This window comes from Lipotes vexillifer, unplaced genomic scaffold (assembly GCF_000442215.2).
Source record: "Lipotes vexillifer unplaced genomic scaffold, Lipotes_vexillifer_v1.1 scaffold588, whole genome shotgun sequence".
NCBI lineage: Eukaryota > Metazoa > Chordata > Mammalia > Artiodactyla > Lipotidae > Lipotes > Lipotes vexillifer.
This window is the reverse complement of record NW_006778148.1, coordinates 499815-516893: the sequence shown is the minus strand read 5'-3', so window position 1 is coordinate 516893 and position 17079 is coordinate 499815. Positions and strand designations below refer to the sequence as shown.

Genomic DNA, 17079 nt, shown 5'->3' with positions numbered 1-17079 from the left:
ACGCTGACATGGTCTTACGTTTTATAAAGGACTCATATAAATCGTCTCTGTTAATCCTCACTTTAAACCTATGAAGGAGGTATTAGCCCTCCCTTTACCAAAAAAACCCCAAAAAGCTCAGAGAGGTTAAGTTATTTGCCTGAGTCCACATGATAGGACATGATAGTCTCAACGATAGGACTAGGGCTACAACTGACTTTGTTAGACACTTTGCCAGGAAGTGTATCAGGCCTTTAAGAATTTATAGTCCCAAGGAATGAGACAGACAGGTAAACAGGTTATTAAAATAAACAGAGGCTGTGAACTGGCAGCCTGCAGGCCAATTTAGCTAACAGGTGTGTTTTGTTTCATCTGCCCAGTTTAAAACAATTTTGAATTGGTTTTCAGCATTCCCCCCCTCCTTTAAGGTACTGTTTACATACAACACAGTTCACCAATTTAAGTGTATAGTTTGTTGAATTTTTTAGTTTGTGTAACCACTACCACAGTCAAACTATAGAATAGTTTCCTTGGCTTAAAATTTACTTATGGCCTTGTGTATTCAATTTCTTCCCCTGAAGTGTTGTCATTTAAAAATTAAGATATTTCATTTTAAGAAGCTGGATTAAAAAATTGGAAACCCTGACAACAGTGGACTCTGCATCCCCAAAGGGCGTCAGTCCTTAGCTTGCTGCTTTTAAAGATTTGTTTAATAGTTGATGTTAAATGCTGCAACGAAGTGTGGACAGAGTGCCTTAGGGGAAAGAGAGGACTGTGGGGATTAACCTTGGGAAAGACTGCACAGAGCAGCTGGCCTGGAAAGACAAATGAGTTCACAGGGAGAGCAATGAGGAGCCAGAGTGTGTGCTCTAAGCCAGAGAGGATTAGAAGGGAGGTCCTAGGAGGAGGGAGTGATGTGTGGGGGACCGGGAAGGGAAGGCAGCCACGTGTATGCTTCATTTATTTGGGTTTATTTGGTGGGATGGTCCTCTACAGCAGTCCCCAACTTTTTTGGCACCAGGGACCGTTTTCGTGGAAGACAGTTTTTCCAGGGACTGGGGCGGGGGTGGGGGGGGGTAATGGTTTCGGGATGATTAAAGCGCATTCCATTTATCGTGCACTTTATTTCTATTATTATTACATCAGCTCCACTTCAGATCATCAGGCATTAGATCCCGGGCGTTGGGGACCCCTGCAAAGTGGAAGAGTTTTGTGTATGTGTATTTGTGTTTGGGCTGACGATTTTATATATCTAAGAAACTTAGGTCTTTTAATCTGTACGTCTCTGGGGATTTTATGGGTTTTTTTGTATGTGTATGTTAGAATGGGAAGGGAAAATTAGTATTTTTACTTTTGCAGGGGTTGGAGGTTTGCATATGGTGCTTGGGTTGTATGTTTCCAGAAGGAGAGTTGCCCAGTGAAAAATTACTCCCTCTTTCCCCGCCCCCTCCACTATCTCCTTCCGGCCAGCCTGGCTGGGACCTGGCTGGGCAGTGGGGCAGGCAGCAGGTGGTAAGGGGAGAGGGCAGTTCAGGCCCTTCGTGCCCGTGCATCAGCCAGCAACTCGGCCTCAGGCCACAGTTCCAATAGGCTGTGCTGCTAAATTACCAGCGACGCCATGGACAGGCTGGGCTTACGGTGCCCTTTGCCAGGCTACCCGCGGCCCTCTGTCCTTTTATGCCTTTTGGTGAGTGTTCCACGCTACAATGCTATGAACCCTCTCACCTCTAAACCTCCAACCTGGGGATTGAGGGAAGAACGTGCATTTCTCTTTTATTCTTCCTGGGATTTTGAGCTGGGGGTGGGCAGGTAGTGGGTGGACGGTAAAATCCTTGGAGGCACCACCCTGTGTCTTGGAGATTGTGTCGTGAATGTGAAGATTACCAGCACCTCTTTGTGCCCTGCCTTGTGAGGAGGAGTGACTGGGCTGTGTTTCACTGCCAGGGTCCTTGGGGTGGTGAGGGGTGTCTGCTGGTGAGTTCTCATGTAAGGGTCACATGATAGGTTCTTTCCCTCTTTCCAGTGCAGTTACCATCTCATTTTTCTGGGGGCTTTGTTTTCTCATCTCTGAAGTATCTTAAAATGTTAAGGTTGGCAGTGGCTACAGAGTCCCTACAGTGGTGCTGGTGGTCGCAGTGGGCGGGGGCTGAGTGGGGTGGGGTGCGGGGGTGGTGGAAGGGAGAGCTGTGTGGGAGGGCCACAAACCTAGGGGTCTAGCCCAGCTCTGCTGCTCACTTTTTGGTGATTTCTTCCCCTCTCTGGCCCTTAATTAACTGGCACAAATCAGTGGCTCAACATTTTGGGGACATTTCTTGATTTTGTGTGTGTGTGTCTATGTGTGTGAGTGCAAGTCTGGATTTGCACCCAAGGAAAGTGTATAAACACAATGTCAATTTCAGAGTATTCACAGATTCCTTAAAACCAGATGGATTACAAATTTAGAACCACTGGGTGGTTTCTGAGGCCCCTTCTGCCTTAACACAGATAGTAAAGTCAACCATAATCTCTTAAAGGCTAGGCAAATACTGCAGGACGAAAAAAGAATGAAATAATCGAAAGGGTACATAAAATATTTTAAACGAATGTAAAATTAGAAAAGGTATATAGTAAAGACATAAATATGAAAATGCTGTAAACTTACAGTAAATCTTTTCCCGTTATAATGTTTCTATTAGGGAATATGGTGATGTGTGTATTTTGCATTCATATAATATCACTTTCTAATATACTGTAGTCCACTTTTGGTTCTAAACAGACCTTTACATGCTTCTGATTCTTTGTTGATATGGTCCACAAACATTTCTCAAGCCCATACTCCTTGTCAGGGGGTTATAAAGTGCTGGGGATACAGAAATGTATGAGGCCAAAGAGCTCACGTCCAATGAGGGAGACATATGTAAACAACTGTCTGTATTTCAGTGTGATTGATGGTACAATAGAAGGATGTTTAGCAGCAGTCCTGACCTCTACCCACTAGATGCCAGTGGCATCTCCTCCCCAATCATGACAATCAAAATTGTCCCTAGATGTTGCCAGATGTCCCTTGGGGGGAAGAATTGCCCCAAGTTGCGAGGCGCTGGATTAAGTGAAGCTGAAATAAGCCCACTGTATCAATTCCTAGTGGTGCTCCTTGCAGTTCAGAGAGCCCAGAAAAGGAGGCAGGAGTCTTGGATTTAAGTCTTGCTTCTGTCACAGAATTTCTGTATGTTCTGCCTCAGTAACATTATCTGTTAAATGAAGGATTGTCTTAGATAATACCTGAGGGCCCAAAGTACCTCTTAGTATTGTCTTAGATAATACCTGAGGGCCCAAAGTACCTCTTAGACTATGAGTTCATACAAGAGTTTCAATACATTTTAGGTGAGTTTATAGTTAATTCTATTAGCTCAGTGTTAAACTGATAACTGCTGGCTGAAATGCCCTAGATCTTCCTTGGGAATGGTTTTTTTGGTTGAGGGACAGACCATTACTCCTTTTGTTTAGAGTCTGTACAGGAAGCCACCTTAGAGTCATGTAGTTGACCCCTTACAGTTTTTTAGTTTGTCCGATTCTCTGCCAAAAGCTCTGTGGGTGACCCAAAAGCCCTACTTACTTCACAAGGCTATTTTGTCTCAATATCAACATCTTGCTGGTGTACTAATTCACCAGTCTACAAGTTATTTCTTGAGAACCTGTTGTGTGCCGTGAACTGTCCTGGGGACACAGTGATGAGCAAACCACAGTCCCTTCCTTTATTGGATTAGTGATTATATATTGTTTTCCCTATCTTGTTTGAACCCATGGCAGCTCTGAGGCAGGCAGCACAGATGTCATCATCTCCAGTTTCTAGGTAACATTTATAGAAGGCAAAGGAAATAACTTGTTGAAGACCACAGGCAGCAGTACTGGCGCTAGGATTTAAATCCTCCTCTTTAGTGCCTTTATTTTTTTCCCATTTAATCTAATTGAGTTGTCACCAAAAGCTTCATTGAAAAGCCTGGTTCTTTTTTTCTTGTGTGGTCACTGGTTTAGTTCAGAGGACTAGTGTGTTGGGTTGGAGGTGTTGGTGGAGGTAGTGGGAGGGAATGAGAAACCCACCCCAGACAGGCTTCTAGTCAAACTGAAGCTAAAGACATAAAAACGCTACTCAGGCCCTGCCAAGAAGTAGGAGTGGGAAGGACAGAGGTTTATTTGAGCGAGATGTGAGCCCCGGGCTGGGAGGCAGGAGAAGCACGCTCTTGTTCAGTCTGGCCTGAGTCACAGTGGGACTCCTTGCAAGTTGCCTCTATCCCTATTAATGACTCCTTTGTATTCCCCCAGCAAAGAACCCTGGAATAGAAGATGTCCTCCAGTTCTTTTCATTTCCTCTTATTTTAAAAGTTTGTCATTAAAAAAGCAAGAAAAATTATATCTTGCCTGTCTTTTCCTCTCACGGTGTCACTGCCATTTTCTTAGCTCAAGATCTTAATGTCTTTTTCCTGGAACATTGTAATGGCCTTTTGAATAGACTGCCTTTCTGGTCACTCCCCATCCTCCTTCAGCTTGATCATATTATTACTCTTCTACTTTAAAACCTGCAAGAGCACCTTATCACTTGAGTACGAACCCTACATTCCTTAGCCTGACCCTTTGTAGTTCTAGCCAGTCTCATTCTCCTCCCAATCTCTTACCCACAGACTAAGACCCATGCAGACTAGATAGCTTATCTGTCCCTACATACCTCTTGAGTTTGTACATATTATCATATCTCCCTCCTTTGTAATTCTGCTTATTATTTCAGTTCCAATTCAGATAGTACCTTCTTTTCAAAGCCTTTTCCTGTCTCCAACAAGTAGAGCCTTCCTCCTGGACCCTCCAGTTGTTTGTCACAGTAGTACAGGTCACATTGCTTTAGAATTAGCCTTTTCCACTAGACTCCCTGTAGCACCTGGCACATACACAATTGAACAATTGAACAAAGGTGAAATTAACTCCCTGAAACATCGACAGGTGTAAGAACTTGTCATTCATAATAATCTCCATAGGATGATAGCAGTTCAGTGTATGCCAATTGGCGTTACCTCCAGTAGCAGTTTTGTACAGTAGGAATGGATTTCAGGTTATCCAGACTCGACTCCTAATCTTGGCTTCAGTTAAAAGATGTGTGATTTTTTTTTTTGGCCACACTGCATGGCTTGTGGGATCTTAGTTCCCCTACCAGGGATTGAACCCGGCAGTGAAAGCGCTGAGTCCTAACCACTGGACCTCCTGGGAATTCCCAAAGCTGTGTGATTTTGAGCAAGTTTCTTGATTTTTGGGCCTCTATTTTCTTTTCTTTTTTTACCATTTGTAAAATGCAGAGGCAAATAATCTAGACATGAAAACTTTAAGCACTAAAACTCAATACAGATCCCAGGAATTATTTTATGGATGGGAAATAGGGATGAAAATATGGTGCTCAGCTTTGGTTCCAGTCTGCTTGAGCTGGCAAATAGTGAGTTGGCCCTGTCACTGCTGATCTGTGCTTCTCTTTTCCCACCGTTTAGATCCTGACTGCTTCTTTCCTGACATACCCCATGCTCAGGACCCTTAGCCAGCAGCTCCTTTCAGTTGTCACTGGCAGCTATGTCTCCGGCACTTACTCCATCGTTTTTGTCAACTGTCCCAACGAGCAGATTGCCAGAGATATTGCCAGGTATGGTGAAGGGGCTTAGGTGCTGCCACAGGAGGCTCGGGAGCTACCAGGATGCTCCAGAGGGCCCACTTTGGGGCACTTCTCTTGCTTTTGACAACCCCATCTGTCCAGTGATGAACTACACAGCTGTCTGCTTGGGGTGAAATGAGAAGCATGGCTGAATGACACTTGGATGGATCCTGCTGCTGGGCCTGAAAATGCTGAGTGGTGCATGGGGGTGCAAAAGTGATATGAGACCCAGAGAGATAGCTGGCTTGCGCAAGGTGTTAAGAGAACAGTGGAACTCTGCAGGTTGAGAATTTAAGAGTCCTAATTCCTGACCCAGCTGTCTTTTTGGAGATAGTCTTTGCTCAGTCCCAGAGGTGCCCACCATGATAAGAGGAGGAGGAGACCAATTCCAAGTATATGGCAGATTTCTAAAAGCAGCTGTGCTGTGGTGGAAAGAGCACTGGACTTGTAATCAGAACAATTTGAATCTTGGCTCTGCCACTTGCTGTGTGACCTCGGGCAAGTTGCTTCCCTTCTCTAAGCACTAGTTTTCTGAATTATAGAATAGGATGATGCCATCTAGCTCACAGGGTTGTTGAGAGGATTATATGATATATGTACAGTCCTTATTCCAGTAACTCAAATGTAGTAGATGCTCAAAAATTGTTTGTTGTATCTGAATTTCCACCCTTCACTTCTCTTTTTTAAATTTATTTTTCTTTTTTGGCCACACCTTGAGGTTTGCGGTATCTTAGTTCCCTGAACAGGGATAGAACCCAGGGCCACGGCAGTAAAAGCACCAAGTCCTAACCACTGGACTGCCAGGGAAGCTCCCCTGCCCTTCACTCCTTTATAGCTGCAGCTTTGAAGGGGGTTAGTGGGGCTGAGGGGTAATGGATTTGGCTCCTGGCTCCCTTTCTTCTTGCTCTACAACTCAGCATTCTTGAGGATTGATGATAGCTTAAGTTATAGTGTTTTATGTGTTGAATTCGGTCTTTGGGGGCACATAGCCTCTAAACTGATGGTCACAGGTTAACTGCATTTGATTCCATCTTTCCTGCCCCTAACCAGAATGTCTGTTTTTTCCTTATTTACATTACTTTTGGAGAACAGCTCTTGTCTAAAAGAACATGTGATTACTCCAGAAATATGACCTAGTATTGTATTTAGCAGCTAGGAATTGAAATCCCTTCTGTGCTTCTGGTATACCCAGGATCTGTGCTGAACTCACTGGACCCCTGGATTAGCCACTCTGGGTCCTGTCTGGGAACAACTTCAGCTTACATCTGTGAGGTGTCGGGTATCAGGAGGAGAAGGATTCTAAGGCCTGGATTCTAAATACAGTAGTTGAAAGGCCAATTCAGGTAAATGGATCAGTATCAGCTTGGAGAGGGGTCTCTATTGTCTTTGCATCCAGGGTTGCTGATGAGAGGTCAGGAATGGGGTCTCATTCCTTCATAGGTAATGCTTTTTCTCTCTGATTTTTCTCCTAGTTTTTAGGAATTTCTCTTTGTCTTAATGTTCAAGTATTACTTTTTTAAAATAATAGTCTCTCTACTCTATCTGCATCACGCTTTCCTGGAACTCCTTATAGATGTTGAATTTGTTTTCTGTGACTGAACTTTATAGTTTTCTTTAGACTGAATTTTATAGTTTTCCTTTTCAAGATTTCAGATTGTTTTTAATAACCAACTGCTCTTGTTTTGTAATTGTCTGATCTTGTTTTATAAATGCAATAATCTTGCTTTATCTTTCTGTGGATAGTAATTATACTTATTTTATGCTTAATTTTCTTCCAGCTTTATTGATATATAATTGACATATAACATTGTGTAAGTTTAAGGTATACAACATGATGATTTTATATGTGTATATATTACAAAATGATTACGACAATAAGGTTAGTTAAACATCCATCATCTCAGTTACTTTTTTGTGTGATAAGAACTCTTTAAGATCTACTCTCAGCAATTTTCAAGTATACATAATTGTACTTATTTTAAAATCTTGGTTTCAATTATCCTTCTCATGTAAATCCTTTTTGTTGTTGAATTTTAGTCTCTCATGGTGTTGACTTTCCTCAAATACTTTGTAATTCTTAATTGTAACCTCTCTCATCTTCTTAGCTATGCTTATGGGGAAGTGTAGAAACAAATGGAGGAATTGACCTTAGGTGGTACTCTGCAGTGTGCGTGTGGGGCATGTGGACATTCTACTGGCTGGGGTACCCAAGTAACTGGTCTTCTGGGCATGCACTCTCCCTTTTGTCCTTGGCTGTCGCCGGCCACTAGGACAGTGTTTTGCCATTTGTCCAAAATTCCCACGCTCACTGCTCTGCCTGTATCAAACATCCCATTACTGTTGCCTGGGCCATGGGAGATTTAGGGGGTCTACCTGCTCCTGCTGTGGCATTCCAACTATTTACCTTGATGGTTGCCTCCAAGTTCTTGCCTGCTCTGGTTCCCATTACATCTAGATTACAAACTGTTGCTTTCATTTTCTCTCCCCCACCTCCTGCCCCAAGTTTAAAAAGGCACATTTATTTACAAAGGAACACTATAAATGTAATAAGGAACAAAGGAAATAAAATAATAGGCATACATATTTACATAGCAGGTGCAGGCAAAACTTACTAAGAAGATTCTTGAAATACTTTTACAATCTAGGATTCAACAGTTAAAATCAGTTTCTAAGAATAATTTATCACCTCAAGAAGAATTTTTAGGATGATTAACTTATATGATTCAAACTATGGCTATGTTAGTGAAAAAATTATAATTTTATATTCTTCGAAATTCTCCAGGTTGCTGGAGGCCAAGAAAACCAGATCACTGCCAATGTTTAAAAGATTCAAAGGCTCTTAAGTTAGGAAGTCCCCCTACATGCTCCCATGCATGTCTCAGGGCTGCCTTTTTTCTTTAGGGCCTCCTCCTAGCTGCTAGTACGTAAAGCGTTCCCCTTACTGTGCTCTGGCATGGTGGAGAAATGTTTTGTTGTTTCTGGTGTGGGGTGTAAAAGGGAGGTTGCAGTGTGTGTGCAGCCCACCAGCTGAGCTGGAAGTCTCAATTGGAGTCCTGAGTGATGTGGCAGTGGAGCTCTCCCCTCAGCTGTTCTGTTCAGTATTTTTCGTTAATGATTTGGGTAGAAGAGAGGCAAATAGGTTTCGCTTCCAGGATTTGTAGAAGGAGAGTAAGTGGGTACATGGTGGGGAGGGCCCCACAAATGTTAGCCGGCAGGAACCCCAGCTCTGCCTGCGGAACTAAGTGCCGGGACCAGGTCTTTCAGCCCCAGTTTAGTGCTCTTTCTTCTTTAGTGCTCTTTAGCGTTCAGTCTGCTGCCTCTCAGTTCTGGTTCAGTTCCATTCTGGTTCCTGGCAGTGTTCTTAGAGCTCTTCATTGACAGATACATTCTAAACTGGAAAAATCTCTTATTGGGGCTAGGGTGAAAACCTGAATGTTGAACCAGGAGACCTGGATTCTAGTTTCGTTTTTGCTGCCAACACCTCATATGACCTTAGACAAGTCTTCCTTCTCTGGGCTTTGATTTCATACGTAGGGAGAGGGAATTGGATTAGGCCAGGGTCACAGACAAAGATATCACAAGCAGGCAACTTAAATGAGTGAGGTGGACTGGGGTGTCGTGCTGAAGAATGACTGTAGTTAGCAACCCTTACTCGTCCCAGGTGTTGAGAGGGAGAACAGTGGAAACTGACCCGAGAAGCATATGTCATACCTAGAGGGAGTAGCCCCTGCTCAGCTCTAGCTAAATCTGACCTTGTAGGACTACAGGTCCAAAGTGTTATATAAGATTCATTTTTTGGTGAGAAGCTAGGTAATGTGTATTTTTTAAATGTGAAATACCCTGATAGTAAATATTGGTAGCAAAATCAAGATTTTTTTTAAATGCCGTGAGAGCCAAAGCATGTATCTGGTCTTTGAGCCTCTAGTCTGTGAACTTTGCAGTTTCTAGAGACCCCAGAAGCTCTGTCTTCTGCTTTACTCAGATGAGCATGAGGGCTTGAGCTTTCCATCTGTGACTCACTGCTGGGCTTTAGTGTGTGTGTTTGTTTTTGTTTTTTATTTGTTTGTTTGGCCACAGGAGCTTTTTGAATAACACAGCCCTCCATAACTTTACAGTCTTTTACCCAAGGACAGGTTGCTGTGATTACTCAGGAGTTGACACTACCAAAGAGATTGGAGGCCCGTGAGGCAATGGATTATTTTTTTCTAGAGGTTTAACTCACTCCCTCTGTTTGCGTGCCACCTTCAGAACCAATGAAGTGTAATTTCTCAGCAGATCATTTGATTGAGTGAGTGAGACTTGCAGACGTTGCTTAAACAAATTTGTGCCGTGTGCCTCTCCTTACAGTCAGAGATTTATTTAGCACCTGGAACTTTCCAAGGGAATGAGGGTGGTGGTAATACCACATTAAAGTGGAGCCTTAAATAGAGCACTGTTCAGCCTGAAACTCAGGGGAAGAGAAAGTAGGTCAGTTCTCTTGGCAGTGGTCAAGGGAAGGAGAGATCAGTAAGCAGGGCTCAGATTAGGGTTATCTGGCAGGGGCCACACACTTCAGAGAACTGAGACCAGGCCCCCTTGGCTGACTGAGACCTGAGAGGGGGTTGTCAGGGCCTGCCTGATTCCGAGGGCTTGAGGTTTGATACCTGGGGACACTTCATTGCATCGATGACTTGGTGGTGCTTTTGTTTCTATGACACTTGTACTAGTTCAGGCACTTTTTATTGTGTTCACCAGGGCTCTGCACAGGAATCAAGACTATCAGAGCAGGCATTCCAACCTGTGGTCTGTCAAAGAAAGTTTTTAGAGGTCTGCAAAGGTGATGATAATTGTGCTCTTAGGGTTGTGGTAGGAACCTTCACAAAAATAAAAAGTGAAAAGAGCCTGTATTTGCCAAAGACAGACATAGGATAGGATGCCTTTTTTTGCTTTTCCTTGGAGTTATATCAGTTCCATGTGGTCACATGATATCTACAGACCAGAAACCCTGTCAGCCTAGTACATATCCAAGAGAGAAAAGAAGAAGGTGACATAGTAAAAGGTTTTTTGGTGGTGAAAAGAGTTGGAAACCACCGACTGAACCAGTCCTCTGATTGTACAGCAGGAGTTAGGTTGAGTGAGGGGGTCGTGCCTGTCTTGGATAGTTGCTCAAATACTTATTTCTGGATTGAAAGAAAGAGCTTGCATAAGGTCACACAGCCATCCTACTGCAGGGCTGGATTGGAATCCAGGTCTTTTTGTTCTCCGTCCATTTGCTAATAAATTCCCATTCCCCAAGCAGACTAGGCCTGTCCTTTAAAACTGCCTTCCCATAGCTGCTTCCCTACTTCTCTCCCCACCCAGGGAAGGACTTATAAACAACTCTGTCTTCAGAGGTTCTGTGCACAGTAGTTATGAAACATGTTGGTTTGAGTTGGGAGGGGCACTCTAAATGGTTATCGATTTAGAATTAGGTTTCCTGAGTAGTTCCCAGGAACTGCTGGACACTTGCCCCAGTAACTGTCACTCTCTCTTTGCTTTAGGGCTATACTGGATAAGAAGCTGACTGCCTCTGTGAACATCCTGCCTAAGGCCTACTCACTGTGAGTTTTGCTGTGGCCAGTGGAAGGGTGTGGGAGTGCTAGGTCAGGTCCTGCCTGGTGGAAAGAGCACTGAACTAATGGGGAATTGTCAAAGAACAACTCAAAGGCATTTAATTAATCAGTAGTTCACTGTCAATTTCTATTCAGAGGAAATCATCCAGTGGGTTTATGTCATTCAACAAAAGCAAAAACAGACTGTGTTTAGAGAAGGGAGAAAAAAATCTACAGTTTAGGAACAGTGAATCTTTTCTGCACATTCTTTGTTTAAATCAATTAGCTTGCTTTTAGCAAAGAAGTCAAACTGGGCATTCTATTCCTGAGTAAGCCAACTAGGGATATCAAAGATTATAATTTCCATTACTTTTGGATTCTCTGGAAAACTTTGAGAGTTTAGCATATGTGACAGGCTGTTTCTGTGTATTGTCTGCCTTTCATTTCATCAGCTCCTTTACTTAAGCCTGGTCTGCACCATTTCCCTCATCAAAATATGTCAGTATCCCAGTACTAGCTGTGCAGGATTTGTCTTGTGCCTTAATCTCTCTGATCAGCCTGTTTCTCATCTCCTTCCTCCCCTGATGAGTGAGAGAGAGGGAGGGAGGGAGGGAGGGAGAAAGAAAAATAACGTCTACTCTAAAGGTCAGAACAGAAAAGTGCTATATAATGAAAGCTTTCCCCTGCCCAGCAGTGTCATTCCCTCAGTGGCTCACATCACCTATAGCTATGGTTCCCAAATTTGGCTATGCTTTAGATTCCTGAGCTTCCTCCTGGATCTACTCAATCAGTCTCCCTGAGGATGGGGCTTGAATCTGAATTTTTAAGAGGTTATATAAGTGATTCACATAAAGCCAGTCTGGGAGCTACTGCTTTGGAGCTAGAACAGAATTTTAGCCTTGTTCCCCTCATGTGTTCATCCTTCCTTGTAATTCATCCTTTTACCACAGCTCTGTGAGATGAGGCCAGTGGCCTAAGTCATCTTAGATTTGCCCTGGGTCAGCATAGGCATTCTCAGGCCGAATTTCTTTCCCTTCCCATGATGCTGTTCTCGTACTCTTTTCTAAACATTGTCACTGACTTTGTTTTTAACTTTTGGACCTGTTTCCATATTTCATAAGGCTTACTTCTTCCCTGAATCTTCCTGTGCTTTTTCATTTACCCTTTGGTGGGCGCTCAGCTTTGAGAGTCAGTGATACAGTTAGCATCAGTCCAAAGGATGGGGAGGTGCCTGGAAGCCAAGAGTATGGGATGAGCATTGAAAAAGCTGGAGATGCCCAGTTTAGAGGAGAGAACATATAGGAGTTTCTGTAGGGCTGTCCTGAGGTGGTTCTTCATGTGGAAGTTGGGGAAAACAATTGGGTGGCAAATGTTGGCACACCATAAGAAAAACCATCTTACGTGAAAACCTTTCAGGAGATGGTGAGCCCCTCACCTCCAGGAAAGTTAAGGCAGGTGCTAGAAGTGTGCATTAGAATGTTTAGACTAGATGACCTATAGGGCCTTGGCCAACTCTAGGCTTTTTTATATGGGCTTGGAAAGATTTTAAAGTTCCCACCTTAGTAAGTCACCTAATTGGGCCAGGTTTATTTCACTGAACTCATCTTGTAAGCATGATAATTTTTTTTGTTGTTGTTCTCTTCTCCAGATACTATTGGAATGGAGAAATAGAAGAAGCCACTGAAATCCTGCTGGTGAGTGAGGATAGGGGGATGCGGCCTTGATATGGAAAGAGGGAGAGCACAGTTCCAATTAAAAATTAGCAAAGATCAATTAACTGAGGTTCTTGCCCCACATAAGATGCCCTAGGTTCATTTGTAAGCTACTAACAGGGCCTGGGGACCGGGAGGAATGCTGTCTCCTAAACAGCCAGATGAATGAGCAGCTGCAGAGCTGGGGCTGAGCTCCTGAAGCAGTGATTTTTTTTTTTTTTTTTTTCTTTTACAGTTAATAAAGACAAAGACTTCCAAGGTCCGTATGCTATCCAGCTACATCAGGTAATAGTGCAATCTCTTCCCATCCGGGACATGCTGGGAACTAAGTGAAATGAGCTTGAGAAGTGGGAGACCTAGAGCTTAGTCACCAGCCTCCCATGTGACCCTGGGTATGGCCCTGTCCCTCAGACTCTCCATCTGTAAAGTGAGTGAGTTTTAAACCAGCGGTTCGCAAAATTTTGGTCTCAGGATCCCTTTACACTTCTAAAAATTATTAAGGACCCAAAAGACCTTTGTTTATGCGGGTTATATCAAAGTTTACTGTATTAGAAATTAAAGCTGAGAAATTTTTTAAATATGTATTTTTAGTTCATTTAAATTAACAGTAATAGAATAATTACATATTAACATAAATACAGGCATACCTCAGACAGCTTTGGTTCCAGACCACCACAATAAAGTGAATCATATTTTTTTTTTGGTTTCCCAGTGCACGTAAAAGTTACGTTTAACCTATACTGCAGTGTATTAAGTGTGTTAATAGCGTTATGTCTAAAACAACAATGTACATACCTTAATTTAAAAATACAAAACAAAAAACAATTATAGTAACATCAAAGATCACTGACGACATCACCATGACAAATATAATAATCATGAAAAAGTTTGAAATTTTGCAAGAATTAGCAAAATGTGACACAGACACAAAGTGAGCAAATGTAGCATCAATAGACTTGCTTGATGCAGGGTTGCCACAAACCTTCAATTTCTAAAAAAACACAGTATCTGTAATAAAGCGTAGTGCAATAAAACAAGGTATACTAGTAATGTATAAGTGAGAAGAATGGCATCATTTTACATTTTTGCAAAATCTGGCTTAATAAGACAGCTGGATCTTGTCAAAAGCATCTTTAAGTGTTGGGACACTTTTAAGCTCATGATGGTAAATTCAGGTTTTCCAAACTTCTGATTTTTGCTTAAAAACATGAATTTTTAAAAAATTTACAATATTGTGTTTAATTTCTGCTGTATAGCAAAGTGATTCATTTATATATATATATATATATATATATATATTCTTTTTCATATTCTTTTCCATTATGGTGTATCACAGGATATTGAATATGGTTCCCTGGGCTATACAGTAGGACCTCGTTGTTTATCCATCCTATATATGATAGTTTGCATCTGCTAATCCCAAACTCCCAGTCCATCCCTCCTCCACCTAGCCTCCCCCTTGGCAACCACAAGTCTGTTCTCTGTGTCAAAGCTTCTCAGTGGATCTTTAATTTTTGGAGCCAAGAGGTCCTTCTCCCCGTTCTCCCATATAATGAATCTTCAAAAGGAGGCAAAGTCATTTCAACACTTTTTCTTGAGAGCCTACTAGATTCAAGGCCAGAGGATGATGTTTTATGCTTTCAAAGCAGAGTTATTAATGAAGCCTTTAAGACCTTTATAACCTGAAAAATTTATCAAAAGGAGTCTCAGGGGTTCAGAATCCAATTTCAGAATAAAAATGGAAATGTTCCCCCCCCCCAAAAAAAAAAAACGTCAAAAAACCTCCAACACCATGCTTGGTAATTCCTATGATATTGCAAAAATCAAATTGAGGGACTTCCCTGGTGGCACAGGGGTTAAGAATCCGTCTGTTTTATATATATATATATATATATATATATATTCTTTTTCATATTCTTTTCCATTATGGTTTATCAAAGGATAGGGAATATAGTTCCCTGTGCTATTCAGTAGGACCTTGTTTATCCATCCTGTATATAATAGTTTGCATCTGCTAATCCCAGACGCCCAGTCCTTCCCTCCCCAACCCCCAAAACATGAATTTTTTAATTGGCATTAAATGATATAAATTGTCTTCGTTTGAGTGATGGGCCCACTTTGTTCATATTTGAGAAAATGTCTACCTAATACTCATACCTGAGTAACCTTAATTTGTAAAACTGACAAATGATGGTTACTCAGGCTTGAAAGTAAAAATGGTATTCTTTGGGAAAAGTCTAGTTTAGCTTGTGTCTCAGTCAGACAAGTTTAAGACAACATTGAACTTAGGTATATAGCAGGAGTGCTTTATGTATGCTTCCCATTCTGTCACACAGAATATTAAAAAGGCACACTCAAGGGTCAAACTTTAATAAAAATAGTAATTTTTACCACATTATCAAGAATGTTCTTAAGTGAACTTGACTTTTTTTAAAATGCAAGTACTGTGGTGGTGAAGAATACAGTGATAGGTAGTACAGTTTGGTGCCGTTGTCTTGATGCATGCTAAGGTGCCACCAGTTTTACCCATCATTGCTTTTGTACCATCAGTGCAAATGTCAACATAAATGAAAAGATAAATAACAGTATTATTATGAAAATAGTTTTGGCCTCATGGACCTCCTGAAAGAGGCTTGGAGTTCCCCAGGGGTCAGTGGACTCCACTTGAGAACCACTGGTGTAAATCCTTATTTATCATTCAGAGTGTAGTTTTGTAATAATTGGCATCACCTGGAAGCTTGCCATAACTGCAGAATCTCACACTCACCCCAAACCTACTGAATCAAACTACAGTTTAACAAGATCCCCAGGTGATTCCTGTGCACAGTAAAAGCTTGAGATTCTCTGGTCTAAACCAGTGATTTTTGATGTTGGCTACATATTATAATCACATGGAGACTTTTTCAAATTACCAATTTGGGCTCCACCTCAGATTCTGACCTAATTCATCTGGAATGGGGATCAAATATGGTGTACCTCAAAGCACCCAGGTTGACTCTCCTTGCAGCCAGGATGCAGGTCACCTGTCTGGATGATAAAACCCTTTCCTTTCATATCTTAGGGAACCAGGCAGGATTCTATGGTTATATGGCTATACTGGGTCTCAGATCTATTGGTAGAGAAGGCCCTCATGTTACTGCCTTAGCGCAGGTGTGGAAATAGGGCATCTTTGGTAGAACCAGTGCTGTTGAGAAATTACAGCCTGACTCTGGTGAAAGACAGCTTCAGGGTTAAGACAGTGAAGCCCAGAGCTTGACCTCCAGCATCAAATCCTGCCTCCTCCACTTGCTGGTTGTAGCATAAGTGCATGCAAATTACTTTCTGTGCCTCAGTTGCCCCATCTATAAAATGGGGACTATACTAGTACCTTGGGTTGTTATGCATATTGGAAAGAATTTATGTCAAGTATACACATGAATTGCTGTATCAGTGACAGCTCTTACTACTAAAGTGTTATTAAAATGTCTTATACTGGGGGCTTCCCTGGTGGCACAGTGGTTGAGAGTCCGCCTGCTGATGCAGGGGATACGGGTTTGTGCCCCGGGAGGATCCCATGTGCTGCGGAGCGGCTGAGCCCGTGAGCCATGGCCACTGAGCCTGCGCGTCTGGAGCCTGTGCTCCACAACAGGAGAGGCCACAACAGTGAGAGGCCCGCGTACTGCAAAAAAAAAAAAAAATGCCTTATACTGAATGCTATTCAGACATACATACACTGAATTCTGTGTGTCTGCTTATAAAAACACATACACTGGTCTAGGTATCCATGAAATAAGAAAACTCATTTTTCTCAGGCATTAGATAAAATTACCCAGCTTACTGCTAATGTTTAAGCACCTATACATACACATGTTGTGATTTAGTAAGCATTCTATCTCACGAGAACTTTACAGTGCCTAATTCAGCAAAAAAGAAGCAGAGGATTATTACTCCTGTGTGACAGATGGGACCAAGGCCCAAGGCCTTATGTTTTTTCAGTTTGGAAAGTGAAGAGAACTGGCATTTTGTGCCAGGACTAGGTGAGGACTAGGTGAAAGAAATGGGGAAAAGGGAGAGATTGCTGTGGGTTTGGATGGTCAAGGAAGATTCCTGGGGAAAGGTCAGTGGTTGAGTTGAGCCTTGAGGAACAGAGAGGCTTTTGATTTATCAGACAGGGAGC

The 17079-nt window shown here is 42.3% G+C and overlaps 1 protein-coding gene across 1 annotated transcript in view; it reads left to right on the top strand.

Annotated features, from left to right (window-relative positions):
• Positions 1 to 1597: 1597 nt before the first annotated feature.
• LOC103086791 (protein CutA homolog) overlaps positions 1598 to 17079 on the top strand; it is a 16122-nt gene continuing 640 nt past the window's right edge. Inside the window, exons 1-5 of the mRNA XM_007451488.1 lie at positions 1598 to 1666; positions 5484 to 5632; positions 11161 to 11220; positions 12860 to 12905; positions 13159 to 13208. Coding sequence (XP_007451550.1) covers positions 1598 to 1666; positions 5484 to 5632; positions 11161 to 11220; positions 12860 to 12905; positions 13159 to 13208 — 374 coding nt within the window. The remainder of the gene's footprint in view (positions 1667 to 5483; positions 5633 to 11160; positions 11221 to 12859; positions 12906 to 13158; positions 13209 to 17079) is intronic.